Consider the following 17924-nt stretch of genomic DNA (forward strand, 5'->3'; position numbering starts at 1 on the left):
AAGTGGACATGGTGGCTGATGGGTATGGGGAAAGGCAGGAAGAGATGAGAGGTGGAGGCGTCTTTGGGACATGGAGCTGCCCTGGATGGTGCTTCAGAGGCAATCACCGGACATTGTAAATCCTCACAGGGCCCACTGGATGGAATGGAGGAGAGGATGGGCCATGATGTGGACCATTGACTATGAGGTGCAGAGGTGCCCAAAGATGTACTTACCAAATCCAATGGATGTGTCATGATGATGGGAATGGGAATGACTGTTGCTGGGGGGGGGAGAGGTGGGGTGGGGGGGTGGGGTTGAATGGGACCTCACATATATATTTTTAATGTAATATTATTACAAAGTCAATAAAATAAATAAATAAATTTTTTTAAAAAATTCACCTATCACCAAAAAAAAAAATTACCCTGTCAGACAATAGTGGCTTCAAAATGTCTACACAGAAGGGGTTTGAAGCAGGAATGTATTAGTGGAGGTGGTACTTAAAGCTGCCCTTCTAGAACATTTATATAATACAGGAGAAGTAAGTAAAGAAAATGTCAAATGTTCGTATTGAAGAATGGAGGGCAGACTAAAGCCCCTTCTCCTACAGTCCTTGAAGCCACTTACTGACAATGGCATGGCTACCATTTCCAGAGGCTGGTTCACAGGATCAAACATTCTCAAAGCTCATTAAACAAGAATCATTTTTACAGAGTAGGAGATACTCCTCAACCAAAAGCCAAAATGTGAAAAGAATCAGCACAAGAAGAAAAATAAGGTTACACTGAAACATTTTCAAAAGGACTGCTTTAACATCTTCCCTTTTGGTACTGCAGATGTGCAACAACCAATCCTCATTCTCTATGATTTTGTTGTACATATTCTTATAGGCAGATCAACAAGGATTCCCTATAAATTAAAATCTTCACTTATTTTTCATTATTTCATGATGATTTGTGTCTGTGTGTATGTATGTGTGTAGTCATTTTCAAGATTGAAATTTTTGATTTTTGGTGCAAGAATCAATAAATGAAATGTGGTTTTAAAAATATTATACTACTTTTTGTAACATGAGGACTTTTCCTACTGCTGGTTTAACTTAGATGTTTTCTAATCACCTCAAAATGATTGTAGTTAATACAGACTTCAAAGATTCTAATGACCTCTTCATATTGTGTTAAAAGTCTTCAACGGTCCCTTGAAAGCTTCTTCATTTCTCACCGTTATCTTTTAACGTATATTACAATCCATTTCTGTATACCCAAATGTCTTTTTCCTTCCCAATCACTACACAAATTTCAGTAAGAAATTATACTAATCTGGAATAGGTCAGGTGAAGAAAACCTCTCTAAGATGAAGAGGAGCTTATAATGTACAAACTTGTGACTCTTCAAAGCAAACCAAGTAAGACAGGAGCAGCAACAGAGAACCCAGATTTTCATTCACCTCGCCTGCTAACACTTTCAAACCAGATATCCTAATTTATCTTTCCCTCTCCTCATTTGCTCTGTCTGAATTGATGACTGAAAATACTAACCTCCGTTTGGTTTCTTCTAAATATTTCTAGGCTTATATTCCAGTCTTTCAGGTTAAACCTCACCCTTAACCTAGGAGTACCTAATCTTCGCCACCACCGCCATCAGGTACGTGATTCCTTATTTATTCCTCCCATATTAAGTGGTTTGGATTAGGAGGTCCACTGTGCTCGTGATATGTCGTAACTCAGCCAGGAAGTTTGAGGACTGACAGAACCTGATTGTTGGTTTAGCGCCTGACCCTATAAAATACCCATTTCCCTCTTTTCTGGGGTTGTTTCAGAGCACACTGCCTAGCAGGAAAATATCCCCAATTGGATACTATTCCATTGGAATTCATAAATTTTGTTTTATTATTTTTGACTATTTTGTGTATGTGACAACTGAATTTTAGAAAAGTAATCAAAATCATTTTCCCCAGTTGTAGGCTTCTAGGTCCTTTTCTTATCCAGTGTATTGCCAAAGTAAACAGACTAGGCAAATCAAATTGGTTTACAATTTAAAATTAAGCTTTGGAGCAATCTGGAACATATAATAAGAATGGTCTTTCTAGCAATTATGATTCACCTTTCTAATAAGAATAGCCTAGTATGTTTTGTTATACAGCCTTCCTAAAAAGTCTATAAACAATTTCATAGATTTTTTATTTTCACATTTTCAAAGATCTATTAGCTGACTTGATAATTTTAGGAAAAGTGAATGTCACAATTAGTGGTGGTTCTACTTAAGCTTCCTCTGCTGGATATCAGGATTGAAGAGTATTGCTCTCCTGAGGGTCATTTCTCCAGGACTTGGCAAATCAAAATAAAACATATTCATATCAAAATCTAAGTGTCAGTACCTATGGCAAAGCAAGAAGTAAATTTACCTGTATCTTTAATTGGAATAATATTCAATTATCATTCGTGCTTATCATCCTTGAAAAGATATCATTATATCACCTACCAGGGCAAAAGTTTGCACTCTGAACAGTGAAAACCATGCAACCCAAAATATTTCTCCTTATTTTATTTGACTGCAAGAAGAATCATAGCAACATTTGTCCTTAATGACAATAATGAACTCCTACAGTTGCCTGTCATACATCTTTCTTCTTATAAATTGAATTTAAAAATTTTGAAGTTTTCTCTTTGATAATTTTGTTTTGATTTATATGTGTTTTAATATTGTAAGTTGTCTTGAACTTTTCTAGAAAAGTATTAATGCACACATTGTATTCTTACTATAAAAGCAAAGCTACATTTGAATTTTCTGAAGGAATAATAAGTTTATAGCTTTTGTAAAAATGATAAATATATATTATATTCCTTAAGGTAAGTCAGGTTATATTGAAGTAATATACAACCCATAATCTCAGAGGCTTAAAATTACAAAGGTTCTTTCTTGCTCACATTACTTGTCCAATACAAGTTGATGATGATTCTGCTCCAGATATCTGTCTTCCAGATACCCAGGTTGATGGAGGCGCCATCATCTACACTGCCATCATCTCAACATGAAGCTATAGGGTTTGCCACAAAATGGGAGGAGATTAAGATCTATATACCAATTCTTAAATCCTTCAACCCACTCATATTTAATTGGTTAGAGCAAGTCACAGAAACACTCTTACCTTCAAGGAAGCACTCAGAAGGAAAAAGCCAGAAGTTTTGGTGAGCACTAATTATATATACCATACTTAATATTTCTAAAAATCCAGACAATGTAGAAAGGAACAAAGAAGAATATGAAAATGCCTCCAATCAATAATAACTAATGTTAATGTTTGATAAACATTATTTAGGCATTTATTTATATACATATATACAAATAGAAGGATAGAAGTAATCTTACCAAAACCAAATCATACCACACATACAATGGTTAATTAAAAAGGTTTAAGTTGAATGTTACTCAAATTTAATTGATGAAAAAAGAAACTAGAGTAAAACTGAAAGAACTGGTGAGCTTCAGATACATGTTTCTTCATGATTAGAGATATTTTCTAAAAAAAGAGATCTCTTTAAAGTTAAGAAGACTAACGGAAAACATTAAGAGACTTGGACCATTATAGTTTTTTAATTATATCATTGAAATTTAGTTTCTATTCATATCTTGCTATGAAATATGAGGAAGTTATTTACCTCTACCCTCTCCTTTATAACTCCAAATTTTTGTTAGCTCTATTACTTTTATACAACTAAGGTTTATATTTACTTTACACAGATGTTTAATTTTATGTCTATGTTTAAATAAATTCAGTGTTTCATACCAGTCCTTTTGTAATTATACTAGGTTTCTGAGTTCTTAAATTTATTTTGTTAGATTTCTTTGTCAAGAAATTTTCAAAGAGATTCCCATGCACTTTTCTCAAAGGATTCACATATGCCTGAAAATGTTCATGTGCTACCTTTGTTTTTAAGGATAACTTGACAAGTTGGTTGGGTATAAAATTACTGGGACAAAATAATCTTGCTTCAGTTCCTGTTCTACAGTCTTCTAACACTGAAAGTTGTTGTGGAAATATCTGAGAAGAGCCTATTTTATTTTCACTTATAGTTGACTTGCATTTTCTGACTGGATACCCATAAAGCTCTTTAGCTTTAAATTTAGTAACATCACCAGGGTATGTCTTCAAGTTGATTTCTTTCAGTTTTTTCTTGGATACATGATGTCCTTTTCATCTACAGATTTTAGTAATTCTAAATTCCAGGAATGTTCTCTAGGTTTTCTCACACCCCCCATATTTTTTTCTGTTCCATTTCTTCCATTCTCTTCTTCCAGATACTAATTATGCAAAATTATGTTCTTCCTTGTCTTTTTCTAGGTACCCCCTTTCTTTTTTATTTATATCCTGAGTTAATTTTCAACCATATTTATACTTCTTTGCTTTCTCCTTTTCTCCCTTCTTTGCTTCTAATGGTGTTTTCATCTCTTTAATGGCTTTTTCTCTTTCATTTCTTTTCTGAGCTCTTCAAATTTGTTTGTCATCTTTTCTTGCCTTATTTTCTTTGAACCCTTGTATATTTTTGAGCTATATTTTAAAATAAAATTTGCATTTAGGCAACATTTTTAAGATTATGAAGAGCACTTCCTCTGCTCTCTGATGTTATTAGTCTTAAAATGAATGTTCCTTAGTCCTACCCCTGCTCCCTATACCCTGGAGAGGTCTTGAGCTGTACAGGGAGAAATTTTCTTTCTGATAATTTTATCATTGAACGAGTCAATCTCTGATAAAGAATAGTCTGGAGAAGAGATGAAGGAATATTCAAATTGGGTTTGTGTTCTGAATCCTTTTTCATTGTATCTGTTATATCCTTTACTTTAAGATCATAAACCTTTTCAATGTTAAGTACTTGGGGTTTAGGGTGGCTCATTGTAAAATCCCTCAAATCACAAACTCCCTGTGTTTGATTTGATGATTACTGCTTCTCCCAGTTCCTAAACCCCACGACACCAAAGGTCACCCTTCTTGGCAGTTAGCCTAGACCACTGTTCATGAAAATGGCCTATCTTTAAGGTTTCTTTTTTGAATCCACCTTCTTTAGTATAGAATGAATTATCTATACACTATTCCAAGAGTCTTCTCCAAAACTTGCCTATCCTCTTAGATCTCATCACTCTAACCAGAAGATCATTGGATTTGGTCTTGAGAATTGTGACCATTTCTTTAAGGGGAAAGTGTATCTTGCCTGAGATGGAGGGCATGTGTATTGGCTCTCAGCACTCCCCCTCACCACAGTTCACAGTATTTGTCAGGTTTCCCAGTATTTGTCAGGTTTTCTCATAGTTTGAGGTGTTTCCTTGTTTCAAGGTGGATGGATTTTTTCATTTTCTGTTGCTGTTGTTGGTGAGTAGGGACTAGAGTAAAAATGACTTTCTTCTGTTCCATTTAAGCAGAGATGATATCTTGAAGATCAGAAAAAGCTCTGGGTCTAAAACACTTGCATCCAAAAGGATTGTGTTCCCTGTATCATGCATATGGAACATGTACCTTTTAACATACTAATAATTGCTGTTACACATTCTAGTATATTACTATATCATTTCATCTATTTCAATCCATGTTTTACATTTCAAAACTCATGGTTCTTGCAATACCACTAAATTAGGTTAGAGGAGACCAAGGAGAGAAATGCCTAATACATATAGTAGGTGACCCAAATTTAAGTTTTCTTCCTTCCATAACTACTATATACATACAACAGGTGAAAGAAGAGGTTAGAATTATCAACGCGTATTTTGCAAAGGTTTCTAACTGCCTATTGGGACCAAATAATAAGAGATGATATTCCTTTTATAATAAGATCAAGGCGTGCTGTGTATTTTGCTCTTCCCAGGCTCATAAATCTTACAATAAACTTGCTAATTATATACAAGTAATATGCATGTCTTTCATATAAAAATCTATGAGCATATGCTAGTCCATGACCCTCTAATGAACCAACAGAACATGATTTGGGAACACTAATTGCAACCATAATCCCCTTATTTCCCATACACACCACAGAAAGAAATTAGGACTTTGAGTGTTGTCAACAAATACAATCATACAGTGAAACTGCTCTTTCCTTCCATGTTATCTTCATGTTATTAGTCATCATGTTTAATGACTGCTGTTCTTAAAACTCTGTCATTCACCTATTAACCCCACTCACACCCCATATACTATTCTCATCTTCTAAAGAGGCCCATATTAATTGAGCAGTATTATGATTCCTTAAAATGAATATTTAAATGGTACATTATCAATGAAGACTACTTCTAGATTCAAAATAAACCCTCAGCTACAAATTTTGATTTTGTTAATTCAGCACATCTATCTTTAAGGTTTAGGTAAAATCCTTAGACTCCAGAAACCTCTAAGAAGATCCCTTCTAACCTCATGATGCCATCTCTTTCCACACCCCAGGCCAAAATGGGAACAAGAGATGAGATCGGATATCAAATTTCAATTCAAAATAACAGATCACTTTACAATAATTAGAATTATACATCAGTGAGCTCCTGCATTTCAAGTCATGACACCAAAAACAGAAACCTTAAAAAAACAATGATTTGCCTCTATCAAAAAACACCCCCTAAAAGAAACTAAAACTAAGAAAATTTCTAAAATAGGAAAAATACTTGCTAAATACATGACAAAGACAAAAAATAATCTTCTTTAATGTTCATTCATTCAACAATTATTTACTGCGGCCCTACTATATATCAAGTTCTGTGCCTAGGTACTGAAGATACAGGCGAACAAGACAAACTGCCAGCACTCATGAAATCAACCTTAATACTCCCTGGACACTTTAAGCACAAAACTAATAGAAGACATAAGCAAAAGCAGAAATGCAAATGGTCAGTAAAGATATAAAAAATCTGACAATGAAAAATGCAAAATAAAAAAAAGATTTTTTTTTTGCCCATCAAATTGGCAGAATTTAAACATTTTGTGGTATTGGCAAGGCCATAGGATATAGACTTGCTTACATCTTCTCCGAGAGTAGGTTTCAACCATCCTTCTTAATTGTAAATCCCAAACTGCCACCAACTTAACCTTCATACATTTAAATGCTAAAATACAGATTCCTGGGCCTCACTGCAGATATTCTGAATCAATCAATCAGAAAAGGGATCCATGAAACAACACTTCTTCACTACCACAGGATATTCTAATTCAGGTTTCCACTAGAGGAGGACAGAGTGTTCTAGACCATATATAGGGGACAAGTATCCCCAGCTCTGGGACTGTGCAGGGTCTGACAATAAAATGCAGAGTGGAGAATTCAATTCGATTAGATTGGTTGATAGAAATATTTTCAACTACAAGAAAAAAAAAGTATCAAGTCATGCTTGCTACTAGTGTGCTTTAATACTGGGTCACACACAATTCAGCTGTTACAGTATTTCTTCTTTTTGGCCCAGCAATTCCACTTTAAAAAAAAAATTACCCTTAGGACAAAATGAGGTTTTATTCAGAACATTGGTGGGATTACAGAAATCTTTTAAGAGTTCTCTATAAATAAGAAGAGTATGAAGCTACTCTTAATATCAGTTCCTTAAAATGCTGGCTATGGGTAAGAGACCTGAAAGGAAAGAGCATTTCACTTTGTGTCCCACATATTCAGACTTTGTTTTGCAAATGTTTTCTGATTACTATGGCAACTTCTGAATTTCCCTTTGTATAAATGGGAAATTGGGAACCTCGCTTAAAAAAACAGGATGATTAGTGTGTTCTTTTTATCCGGGTATGCTCTTTCTGTGCCTACAAATTAAATTGACAGCTAGATTGTAATCCAAAACATGCTTTTTTAAAGGCTTTGAATAATAAAGTATTTTCAGGGGTTGACAGTTACTCTTCATTTATAGTTTCATGTATTTGCTTTCATTGAATTCAAGAGCTAAAGTGCTAAATAATTGATATACTTTTTAAATAATTCAGAAATACATCCTCACTTGAAAATTTGACATATGTCTATCTGAGTACTGTACTTGTGAAGTGTGGTGTAGGGAAAGAACCTATGCTCCCAAATCAGTCAGACTTGAGGCTGAATCCTGGCTCTGCCTCTTACTAATTGGGTGACCTTGGACGAGTAGTCTAATTCTTTAAGCCTCAGTTTCCACCTATAAAATGAGAATTAGAAATAATATATATAACATGTCTACAATGATGCCAAGTATGTCAAACAGATTCTCACTATAACGTGATAGCTATTATTACTAAAGAAAACATAAAAACACTCACAGAAGCATTCAAAAGTTATTAGGTTTAAAGAAATTGGACTTCACACAGAAAAAAAATGAATAAAAGAAAAATTGCACAGCCAGCAATATTAGAATTGGATTTCCTCAGGTTTCACTATGTATGGTACTATTATTACACACCAGTCCATAAGTATAAGAAAAAAATGGAATTTTGTAAGGTGGTAAAAACATGGAAGGGAAAGTTGTATAATTGCACAAAGGAAGTTTAATTACAAAACAATAGCAAGGGAACATAATTAGTTTGGAGGAGACCTAAACTTCTCCAGGGATGATTCGTGTTTGGAGGAAGATTAGCAATAAGGCAGGGATAGGTTCACCCACTTGGTTTCAAATGGCATTTATACATCTATCTCTTCTCTTTTTCACATTACATTGGGCAGAAGGATCCAGAATATTTGGTATTGCTGCTTTTTAAATTGTGTGTGGAAGAAGAGGATTAATGGGACATGCTAAATCTGGTCATTTGACTCCTTAATTCTTAATCTGCCTTTATTCCTCAATCTTGAACTATTATGACAAATAAGAGTATTGTATATGGCCACATAAGCAAAATATTGAGGCACCAAGTACAAATGCAAAACCTGAAAAGCAAAACAAGATGAAAATAATTTAAGGGTCCTTAAATCCATATTATATGTGACACATAAATTCAACCTATATAAATTAATCTGTTGAAAAATACTCATGTTGAACTGGTAAACACACAGATATATACACACAAGCACACAAACCCTAAGAGCCCAACACAATAACATAAACCAAGTCTATGCTCTTACTATTTGAATTTGCTTTCTATTTATCTATCGCGAGTTGAAGGTGGTACATTCTAGAGGATGGAAATGGGGCAGAAAAAATGGTCACTTGATGGAATTTTCTCAGACAACTTCCCCTCCCTGTTTACTACCCTCACCTACTGCTGGTTTTCAGAGACGAAGTAATACATGGAACTCTGGGAGCAAGTTTTAAAAAGATAAGGGCCAGTGAAGAGAGTAATGTGTTCATTTGGGGACTTGTTCCCACACCACCACCACCGTACCCCATTCCTTTACTGTAGTGCAGCTGGATGAGAGCTTCACAACTCTCCATCTCCAGTCAGTGACTGGCTGAGATTTGGGCGCCTGACCAAGTTGGGTCAATCATGGTCCTTGCCTACAGTTGCCAGCTAAAATACAGGTGCCCACTTAAATTTGAATTTCAGTTAAACGACAAATAATTTTTAGTGGATGTATGTCACCAAAATTGCACTGAGATATATTTCTATTAAACACCATGATATTTCCTCAGATCTGCCCATAATAGCTGCAAATGCCTAGTGCTCTTCCTATGTTCCATGCATTGTTCTAAATGCTTTATAAATATTAACTCAATGCATGAAAATATATAGATATGTAACATATGCCATTATATCGATGATTTCAGGTTAGGAAGAAAGGACTGATCATTTTTAAATTTCAAAAATTATGCAAAACTTGCTATAACTAAAGCATAAATAGGGCGTCTGCCTACCACATGGGAGGTCTGCAGTTCAAACCCCAGGCCTCCTTGACCCGGGTGGAGCTGGCCCATGCGCAGTGCTGATGCACACAAGGAGTGCCGTGCCATGCAGGGGTGTCTCCCGTGTAGGGGAGCCCCCAAGTGCAAGGAGTGCGCCCCATAAGGAAAGCTGCCCAGTGTGAAAGAAAGTGCAGCCTGCCCAAGGATGGCACCACACACACGGAGAGCTGACACAACAAGATGATGCAACAAAAAGAAACACAGATTCCCGGTGCCGCTGATAAGGATAGAAGTAGTCACAGAAGAACACACAGCGAATGGACACAGAGAGCAGACAACTGGGGAGGGGGAATAAAAAATAAAAATAAAAAGCACAACGAATTGTCATTGATTTGTTGTTGTACACCAACTTACATAAAAATGAAAAATAAAAGGAAGACAATATAGCAAAGTAGAAAAAGCAAGGGGTTAAGATTCCAGAGGTCTAGATTTTACTTCCTGCTCATTAACTAGCTGGGTGACCTTGTGAAAATCTCTTTATTTCTCTGGATTTAAGTTTTCTTATCTGTAACATGGTATTTAGGTGTGATTATTTTTAAGGTTGTTTCTCCCTCTTAAATTCTATTATTTCTTATAATATGGAAAACAACTTGCAGAGAAAGTTTATTACCTCTGCAATCATTCTATTGGTGTCTCCTAAGAAGAGCAGATTCAGAGCTTCTTCCTCTGTGGTTGCCTGATGAAGAGACAGGTTTTTCAGGTGAATGTTCTGATCAGGGTCCTCCAATATTGTCACTTTGCTAGGGATAAAGGAAGCAAGAAAAAACAAGGTACTTTTGAGATTAAAGAACTTGAGGTCCTTCCTATAACTTTATTTTTTTAAAAGCTATATGTTTGACATCTTGAACATATAAAATCAAATAATACACAAGATGCCAATTAACCCTGGATTAGTTTCAAACATTGACATTCCCTTGATAGTACTACTAAATGGTTTTGGGGCTAAATATTATATTACATGCTCCTAACTTTAAACCACTTGTCTTTATAATCAACAGATCACTGAATTGTCTTTTTTTTTTTAAGATTTATTATTTATTTATTTATTTCCCCTTCCCCCGCCCCCGCAGTTGTCTGCTCTCCATGTGCATTTGCTGTGTGTTTTTCTGTGTCCACTTGTATTCTTGTCAGCAGCACCAGGAATCTGTGTCTCTTTTTGTTGCATCATCTTGCTGTACCAGCTCTGTGTGTGTGGTGCCACTCCTGGGCGGGTTGCACTTTTTTCGTGCAGGGTGGCTCTCCTTACAGGGCACACTCCTTGCGCATGGGGTTCCCCTACACGGGAGACACCCCTGGGTGGCACGGCACTCCTTGCACTTATCAGCACTGCACGGGGGCCAGCTTACCACATGGGTCAGAAGGCCCTAGGTTTGAACCCTGGACCTCCCACGTGGTAGGCGGACGCCCTATCAGTTGAGCCAAATCCGCTTTCTAAGCCAGAATTTTTTTTTTTTAGGTACAGGACTGGGGCTTGAACCCGGGACCTAGTATGCGGGAGGACAGTGCTCAACCACTGAGCCACACCAGTTCCCCCACTAAATTGTCTTAAAGTGTGTATTCTTATTGAATTAAAAACGCAAATAGATAACAACCTTCTACTTACATATCAGGAAACTAGACTGTATCATTTCTTCTGTGTCATATTTCAGTTTTTTCACAAAGGCAATGCACTAATTTTTTTCCTTTTGTTCAGTGTCCTATCACTTTCAATTTATATGACACTTCATACTGGTTAGTTCTTCAGTAACTTCAGCATGATGAAAAATAAAGGCATCTATTATCCCTCTAGGCGTTATTCTCAATCAAGTGAATAAAAAAATCCTAAGAAGTCTTATAATAAAATTTTAGTTTGTCATTATTATTTATATGTCTATCAAATGTATTGTCTTGATCCTTTTTCTTCTACAACATACATTTTTCTTCCCTTCCATCCTTACAGTCAGAGCCCTGGATCTGGAAATACGTTCATCTATTACAGCTGCCTTAATGGGAATCCTGGTGCTAACTCCATTTCCTCCCAGGTGAATCTTAACCCTATTTCCAGAGCTTCCTTGTCAGTACTCTCCTTAAAGTACTTTTAGGGCTTTCTGCGATGAATAAAACTTGGCCCAGAGCCTCATGCTCTGCTTCAAAGGTCAACAGGTTCAAACCATAAGGTTCCTAGAATTCCTTTTATCTCTAGAGCAGGGGTTCTTAACCTCTTTTGTTCCACAGACCTCTTTGCCAGTCAGGTGAAAACCACAGACCCCTTACTACATCCACACTATCCTATGTATTATTTAACAAATATATCACACCAGCACCAGCATGCTCCATAAGAATTTTTTTTTTTAATTTCAAATCAAGCTCATTGACTCCTTAAGAACCCCTGCTCTAAAGAAGTGAGCTGATTTTCTTAAAGAATTTTTAAGAAAGAGGATCTTACAATTCACCAGTATCTCCAAAGAGTATCTCCAGGTACTTCACTTGCTTAAAACATCTGTAACTGATGGCAATAAGTAAAGGCTGACATCATCAAGTAATACTTAAAAGTATAACTAGCAAATGGATATGTGTCACTTGTCTATTTATGAAAACATATTTAGAATACCTTAAAAATGAAGCTTTTCGGAATATCATATACTTTTTTCATCCATCCTCTTATAAGGAGGTTATCTGAAATTTCATATGTAATTTGTGGGCATTTAAAATACCAATTGCAGTAAGAAAATGTAAGTCTACCAGCACATCTGTGACCAATATGTCACTAATAATGTACTCCTTTGCCAAGTTTTGGACTCCTTTTTGTCTCCTTCAACAATACTAGTTAAGATGGAAAAAGATCTTTTCCCTTAATGAAAACAAGCATAATTTATTTATTTTTCAGCAAGACTCATAATTGAGCTTATTAAAAATGCTTAAGGAGTTCAAAAATGTTTGGAAAATATGAAGGCATTTTTAACTGAAATGGATGAGTTGTATTCTATTTTAGGAACCTCCTTTATTTCTTAAACTTTATTCCTTTAACCCTGATCCTTCTAAAGTGCTCAAGAATTGAAGGTTTGGCTGAATTCAAATCCCAGGAACATAGGAGTCAAATTTCTTCCTAAATCCACTAATTCTGGGGCCTAAAGGTGAAAGAAGTTAAGTAATATTGGCATGAAATACATAATGAGAGGGCATCTTAAAAGTGAGAAAAGAAGAGAGTGCTGTCTTTTCAACATGAAGTCAAAAACGAATTTTCCAAGTCTGAGGAAAATTCAGCTGTGACACATATTGTAAGACCAAGGAAGAAACAGCCTTACTCTTGCACCAGGTCAGAAAAGGGAGAAATGGGGTAGCAAGGAAGGATGCAAAGAGCATGCTCACACTGGCTGGGCCCAAATATATGGTAAGCACCTGCATCCTTTCGTCAACCCAGACATTCTCACCTTGGCTACACATAGAAACCCCAAAGGTTTAAAAAACAAAACCCCAAACACTGGTGCCTAGGTCCCACCCCAAAGAGGATTTGATCTGATTGGTCTGCGCTGTGATCTGGGCATCAGTTTTTTAAAACTCCAGGTCATTCTAATGTACAACTGAGGTTGAGAGCCACTGCCTTCATTTTAATAACTCCATAAGGTAGAAGTATGGGGAGGACGTGTCTGGTTTCTTTATCTTTACCTTCCACCACAGCTCCATTTTGTCCCCAAAGGGGCAAGGTATTCATCTTATTAGTTGTAGTCTAAACACTTACAGGCCACATCTACTAATAGGCAAGTGTAGCAGTCTGATGAATTCCAAAAAGAAATATTAGATTATGTTTGTAAACTGGCCTTTTCCTCTGGGCATATTAGATTATATTGGATTCAGAAGTTTACTTGATTAAGTAATCAGGTAAACCTCTTGTGCCACTAGGGCATTGGGTCCCAGCCCCTTAGTGGGTGGGGACTCACAGATAAAAGACCTGGGGTTTTAATGTTGGAGTTTGATACTGAAGTCTTAAACTGGAATTCTGGGAAGTAGGCACACAGAGGAAAGAGAAGCAAGCCCTAGGAAGAGAGGAACCCTGAGCCCAGAGAGAAGCAAGATCTAGGAAGAGAGGAACCCAGAAAGCCTGAACCCTCGCAGACATCGGCAGCCATCTTGCTCCAACAAGTGAAAATGGACTTTGGTGAGGGAAGTAACTTATGCTTTATGTCCTGGTATCTGTAACCTCCTACCCATAATAAATACCCTTAAAAAAAAAAACCGATTTCTGGTATTTTGCATTAGCATCCCTTTGGCTGACTACTACAGCAAGGTTACTGTGCATTTTAAAAAGCATGTCCTGTAGATTTCTTTTCTATCTCTCTGAACATGTAGCTAGTGGGTCAACTATGCCACACATTAACCACAATAATAACTAATGCTCAGCTGAGAATTATGGATCTGCCTAAACATCCATAGAGTTTTTATCACTGTCATATCAAAAAATTTAAGAGATGGTAAGATTTCTCCCCATTACTTTCTGAAATAGAAAATGCAGCAATAGGCAAATATGGAATGCTGAGTGCTTTTTTATTAGATAACTTAAATGGGTCACTGATTTAGGATTATGTATGCATAGAGCAAGTAGAAGCATAAGGGCGACCTTGTTTGTTAAACATTATCAACAGTGTTTGGCTAAGCTATGCTTTTCTTCTAAATCATTCAGCACCTTTGATCTTCAGTGTGGCTATTTCAGAACTATTACACTTCTATATCTACTTCCAGGTGCTTGTCCAAAATAAATAATACCCATGCTTTAAAAAAAAAATTCAATCTGCCCATGCCCCTAGTTTGTCTGCTGGTTTTTGTAACTCATCCCAATGCATTTTTCAGACTCTTCTGTTACTGTGTTTCCCTTACAGTTTTCTGATTTTTTGCCCATGGAAGGTTTTGAAAAATAAATGAAAAGGCAGGTTGGTGTCCAAACTAGTTTAGCTTCTTTTATGGCTTGCCCTCTGCTTAGGGTTCATCTGGTGGGTATTTTAAAAGGCTTCCTTCTGGAATCTTCTGTGGCACAAACTTCCCTCTCCAATCAGGGTCTCTCTTGCCAGTTCTTTTACTCAGATCCTTGCCTGGTTTCTGCCTAATCCCTTGGGTATGCGGCTTTGGACTTTCCCTGCCTGCCCTGCCTGCCCTCAGTGAAAATCCCTTTTGCACTAGCCTTGCAGTCATGTGTTGGCCCCACCCACTCCCTCGCCCAGCCTCAGCCAGGTCCTGGATGCTACCCTCTTGCCTTGGGGGGTGAGGATGTTTTTAAACTCTTTTGCCGATGAAATGGTTTTACAAAGTTGAAGGAAATATGGACCATAAGCAAACGTTTCTGCATTAAGTAGCTTCCCTCTCCGGCTCTTCTCTCCACTCCCCACCCCTTTCTGCAAATCAATAGCTCCTTCCTGAATCCTTAGTCCTCCACTTGGTTCTGGGTATAATTTTCTGTAGCTTGAAAGAGGGCTTTATTAGAGTTTCTTAAATAAACATCCTAATTCCAAGATGGAAATCCTCCAAACTATTTATTTGATTCCTTTTGAAAGGGCCTGTGAATAGTTTTCCCTACAAAATGTTTCTAAAATGTTTAGATTTCAAGCAAAAAGTCACTGATAGCCTTAACTTGGACACCTAAGTGGAAAAGTTCTGCTAAGTCTACCCGGCCTGCTTAATGACGGGGAAGAGGCAAGCTTTGTGTTTTCTCTGTAAACAGAGAATCTTTTCCATTTGGCTAAGGAGTTGGAATTTGTAGGCTCTTTCTTACAGAGTGGAAGATATATAAAGAGCCATAGCTGAGTACTTGTCCTCAGTAACGGAACTTTTTCCTTTATATCAGAACTCCCATCAATGAGAAAGCCCTCCCCACCCCACACCCTACCTCTACAATATTCTACCACCACCAACTTGCTGGACAGGAACTCTCCAGGAGCTGCTGCAGTGAATATGGTTTCTCCTTTTCGTGTTTTAGACAAGTGTTGCCATAGTGATTTCTAATTTTTGTCTGCTTACAAATGTCCCATATGATTGTGCAGGCTGCACAATGGCATCATGCCCAAGGGGGTTCCACTCACATCAGAGATTTGTATATTTATATGACAAATGTCTGTCAGAGGGCAGTAAGGCATCTTCTAACAAATCAGCACATTACAACAATTTTCCAACAGATGGCAGGGGTGCCTCTTAATAATTCACGTGAAGGTGCCATACAGACCAGAGACAGCTCTGTCTAGTTATCTTGATTTAGGGCAGCATCAGCAGTGGGCAGGCCTCATCAGAATGGGAAGTGTTCCGCCAGGTTCTTCTAAATAACTGGAAATTTTTCACATGTTGTAAATACTATTTATTTCAATAAAGAGGAAATTTTCTAGCTCATTAGTTATCAACCCATTTCATTTTTACCCCAATACACATTCTCACCATAGGGACTGAAGCTCTTCATGATAACAATTTGAGGAGAGACATAAATTGTTAGGAGGAATATGTATGGTGACTGCCCTTTTTCCTGCATTGAAATAATTTAAAGGCAGATTTTCTTTCCATTGAAACCTTCTAAACGGTTTACACTCTTATAAAATACAAAACAGTTGGAACCTGTCACTTGAGAAAGTTAGAAACCTGCGATACATGTTTGTATTGGTGTTGATCTAGGAAGAAAGGACTAAAAGTAAATTATATTTTCCCATTTATATCATTATGAGCTGGAAAACTTGAGTAACTTCACAAAAATATTTTTCCTTCTACTTTTACCAAATATTATGTCTTTTTACCAATAACTAAGAATATAGCTGATCACATGACATTTTAGAAATTGTTAATTAATAGGACCTACTAAGAACACTGGTATCTAACTTTAAAGAAAAAAGGAATGCAGTATATTAACATATAAAGTTCTTTTTTTTTAATTTTTTATTTTTTAAATTTATTTCTCTCCACTTCTTCCCCTCCCCCCACCATTGTCTGCTCTCTTTGTCCATTCGCTGTGTGTTTTTCTGTGTCTGCCTGCAACCCTGTCAGTGGCACAGGGAATCTGTGTCTCTTCTTCTTGTGTCATCTTGCTGTGTCAGCTCTCCATGTGTGCAGTGCCACTCTTTGGCAGGCTGCGCTTTTTTTGCACAGGGCACCTCTCCTTACAAGGCGCACTTCTTGCATGTGGGGCTCCCCTACGCGGGGGACACCCCTGTGTGGCACGGCACTCCTTGCATGCATCAGCACTGCATGTGGACCAGCTCACCACACGGGTCAGGAGGCCCTGGGTTTGAACCCTGGACTTCTCATCAGTTGAGCCAAATCCGCTTCCCCCAATAAAGTTCTTTATCAGAAAAAGGGCAAGTCTAAATTCAGAGCTGCAAAATATTCTGAGTGATTCTTGTAATGAATTTTTGTTTCATTATCCATATTAATTTCATTTCAATTATTAATATTCCCTTCTAAATATTAGCATCATTACAATTTATAATTTACCTATATTGCAAAATTATAATATTATTAGACTTGAACTCTGATAAGTTTGATTTCTCAAATAATTTAACTAGCACCCTAAAGTTATTCTATAACTATAAGCCTGCCATTTCAGAGGTGCCGGCAACCTGTATGTGACTTATTCCCTGTCTAAAAAGGAGAAAAACTGAAATGAGAAATAGACTAAATTATTTAATATAATTTATCAAACAGTGCTCAAGGATGCAAGGTGGCAATGTGGAAATGTCTTTGCATGCTTTCAAGAAGCTTCTACTTCTTACTGTGCTTGTGCTTCAATATGCTATTAAAACAGACACCACCGGAACAACTCAAGGCAGAGAACTAGAAGCTGTTGGCCACTGCTACGGAAATGTTAAAACCCAAATGAGAATTGTTCATGATTTATGGGTAGGAGAACCAACAGTTTTCTCATAGATAGTTCTCTCTCTCTCTCTCTCTCTCTCTCTCTCTCACTCTCACAGTGATTTAATTATTTCCCTAGCATATAGACAATATATGAAATGATTCCTTCATTTCTATTTTCCTTTCTTTCCAAAATTATACCCAAATATGATTAAGTTTAGCACAAGTTGCTAATAACTTGATAAGATTACCTTCCTGTACTATAGTAATGTAACCATCCCCAAACAATATCATTTTAAATATACTATCATACAAATGGCT

General features: G+C 36.8%; 1 protein-coding gene across 1 annotated transcript in view; it reads right to left on the reverse strand.

Annotated features, from left to right (window-relative positions):
* Nucleotides 1-17924, reverse strand: part of KIF6 (kinesin family member 6) — a 484487-nt gene that overhangs the window by 319464 nt on the left and 147099 nt on the right. Inside the window, exon 6 of the mRNA XM_058306677.1 lies at nt 10417-10546. Coding sequence (XP_058162660.1) covers nt 10417-10546 — 130 coding nt within the window. The remainder of the gene's footprint in view (nt 1-10416; nt 10547-17924) is intronic.

The sequence above is a fragment of the Dasypus novemcinctus genome, chromosome 11 (genome assembly GCF_030445035.2).
Source record: "Dasypus novemcinctus isolate mDasNov1 chromosome 11, mDasNov1.1.hap2, whole genome shotgun sequence".
Taxonomy (NCBI): domain Eukaryota; kingdom Metazoa; phylum Chordata; class Mammalia; order Cingulata; family Dasypodidae; genus Dasypus; species Dasypus novemcinctus.